Source organism: Montipora foliosa, chromosome 10 (genome assembly GCF_036669935.1).
Source record: "Montipora foliosa isolate CH-2021 chromosome 10, ASM3666993v2, whole genome shotgun sequence".
Taxonomy (NCBI): Eukaryota; Metazoa; Cnidaria; class Anthozoa; order Scleractinia; family Acroporidae; genus Montipora; species Montipora foliosa.
This window is the reverse complement of record NC_090878.1, coordinates 31062581-31065080: the sequence shown is the minus strand read 5'-3', so window position 1 is coordinate 31065080 and position 2500 is coordinate 31062581. Positions and strand designations below refer to the sequence as shown.

Below are 2500 nucleotides of genomic sequence, written 5' to 3'. Positions count from 1 at the left end.
CCCCTGACAGCTCCCGTTCTTGATCGCTGAAAGCTAAAGGACAGCCCTTAATTTCTACAGATGAAATTGCGTTTACACTGTCAAAAAACAGGATTATTACTCAATAGATTTCGCTGGAACATAAAGGGATAAATGAACCCGAAATAAATTAGATAGTCATCTGAGTATATCAGAGTAAGAGACCGCACGACGTTTTTTTCAACTTTCGACATTGGCCATGTCGACAATCTTGGAAATAATTTTTTAGCACCTTAAAGATAGTATCATAGTCAAGTTTGCGGGTCGTATCCTTTACAATCGCGAAGTTATAACTTCGCAAATTCGGGAAATGTTACAAACATTTGTGTTATTATGCTGGGGGCACAAACTGCGATAACAATAATAATAATAATAATAATAATAATAATAATAATAATAATAATAATGATGATGATATTAATAATAATAATAATAATAGTAATGATAATAATAATAATAATAATAATAATAATAATAATAATACTAGTAGTATCATCAGGCGAATTGGAAAACGAAAGCAGAATGGTTTAATAGACAGCAATAATGGAGAATCAGAACAGCGCGCTCGTAAGTGCCAGTCAGCGCGAAATGCTAATAAACAGGAGCAAGAGTCGAATCTGCATAGTACACAGGATCAGACTGTAATTCCAGTGGGACCAGTTAATACTCTTACCGAGGACAAAGACGATCTATTGGGAAAGGCGTTACGATTATTCGCATCGGTGAATCTTCAACCAGGCGATTACACCAGCCGTGGGTTTGACACCAGAATAAAAGAAAAGCCCTCTGGGAATGAAATCAATATAATCAACAAGACTGTTGGCGAAATAATGAGTCAAAACACAGTCCTCCCTGTGGAAAACCCTTTCGGATATCTATGGGTTGCTAATTGCGCATTATACTCGGCTGTCATAGCGTTTCTGCTCATTAAGGGTTGGAGAAAAGAACATAACATGCGGACTGACAGTGGAAAAAGGCATAGTGACAAATATAAGAGAGAATTTGAAAAGAAAGTGACGGAGCTGAGAAAAAGAATATCGATTGCAAAAGCTGAGTTAGAGCGAATCAGGGAAAACAGAAAGATCACCAAGAAAGGAAGAAAAAACAGGACTATTTTGATGGAAGAATGTAAAAAGATCTCTTCTTCTGAACTGATTAATTATATGGAAAAGAAAAAGTCACAGTTACGTAAACTAAAAGCTGGATATACCAGAGGAAAAAAGCTTCATGAAGCAAGATCGATTAACCGGCAGTTCAATCAAGATACAAGGAAAGTTTACGCACATTTCAGGGCGCTGTGCAGTGAAGACGAGGAGCGACCTAAATATCAGAGTACCTCTAGCAATCGCTCTGGGTGTGATAGTGAAGAGAGATTTGAGAACATTGAGGATGCAAGCAATTTCTGGATAGAGTTATGGGAGACGAGAGGGACTGGGAACAAGGAAGCAGAATGGCTGAGTAAGATCAAGGAAGCAATTGCTAGGAAGGTTCCAGTGCCTTCGGAGGGGTCCTGGAGGTTAGAGTGCTCTGAAGCGGTCAAGTGTTTACTCAAGAAAAGAAACTGGAGCGCCCCAGGGCCTGACCGCCTTGTTAACTATTGGTGGAAGCGCATGCATGTGCTGCATGTCCTTCCTGGCTTTGTAGAGTCATGAGATTCTTAGTTGCAAGCTGGAATACCAGGATTGTTACTACCTACCACGGAGGGAAGCATCCGCTAAGTTCGACGGCTATGTTGTATCTACCCAGGGACAAGGGTGGGCGTGGCCTACGCGCAATTGAGCAAGAATACAAGCTAACAAAAATCAAATCTGCAATTAAGCTGTATGAGAATACAGATCCTACCATGAGGTTAGTTCAGAAGTTTGAAGAGAGGGCGAGTGAGAAGGGATTCACTTCGTTGGTTAAGGAGGCATGCAAGTACGCGGAGGAGCTGGACACGGGTTTGACTTTGAACTATCCGAAACCGTCATTCAGCCCGCGCCAAGCTCCGGATACAGAAATTCTAGGGAAGAAAGTTAAGGGTTATTTGAGGAGGACTGTGACGGAGAAGTTACAGGAAGAGATTGAGAGCGAGCAGTGGCATGGTCGCTTTCTGTGTGCACGGTGGCACGACAAAGATCTGAGCATGGATGAGTGTTTTGCTTGGCTACGGGAGTGGCCCTCAGCACCCACCCACACGATTACCGGGGTACTGGAGCTTTACGAACAGCTCACCCCTACTAGAGTGTATACAAAGATCAAAACAGGAACTTCACAAGGAGAGATCACGTGTAGGTTGTGCGGAGGCGCTGCAGAAACTCTTGCGCATGTTCTTGCAGGATGTCCTGCTTTAGCACAATCCAAGTACTTGGAGCGACACAACGCTGCACTTAAGGTGTTGTTCTTTGAGGTGTGTAAAGACCTGCAGCTAGTGGACTCAGTACCACCATGGTACTCGTTAGTGGGACCCAAACCAGTGTACGAATCTCCGGAAGCTCAAGCT

The 2500-nt window shown here is 42.6% G+C and overlaps 1 protein-coding gene across 1 annotated transcript in view; it reads left to right on the top strand.

The window, feature by feature from the left end:
- Nucleotides 1-1666: 1666 nt before the first annotated feature.
- LOC137972782 (uncharacterized) overlaps nt 1667-2500 on the top strand; it is a 1215-nt gene continuing 381 nt past the window's right edge. Inside the window, exon 1 of the mRNA XM_068819495.1 lies at nt 1667-2500. This exon is cut by the window's right edge and continues 381 nt beyond it. Coding sequence (XP_068675596.1) covers nt 1667-2500 — 834 coding nt within the window.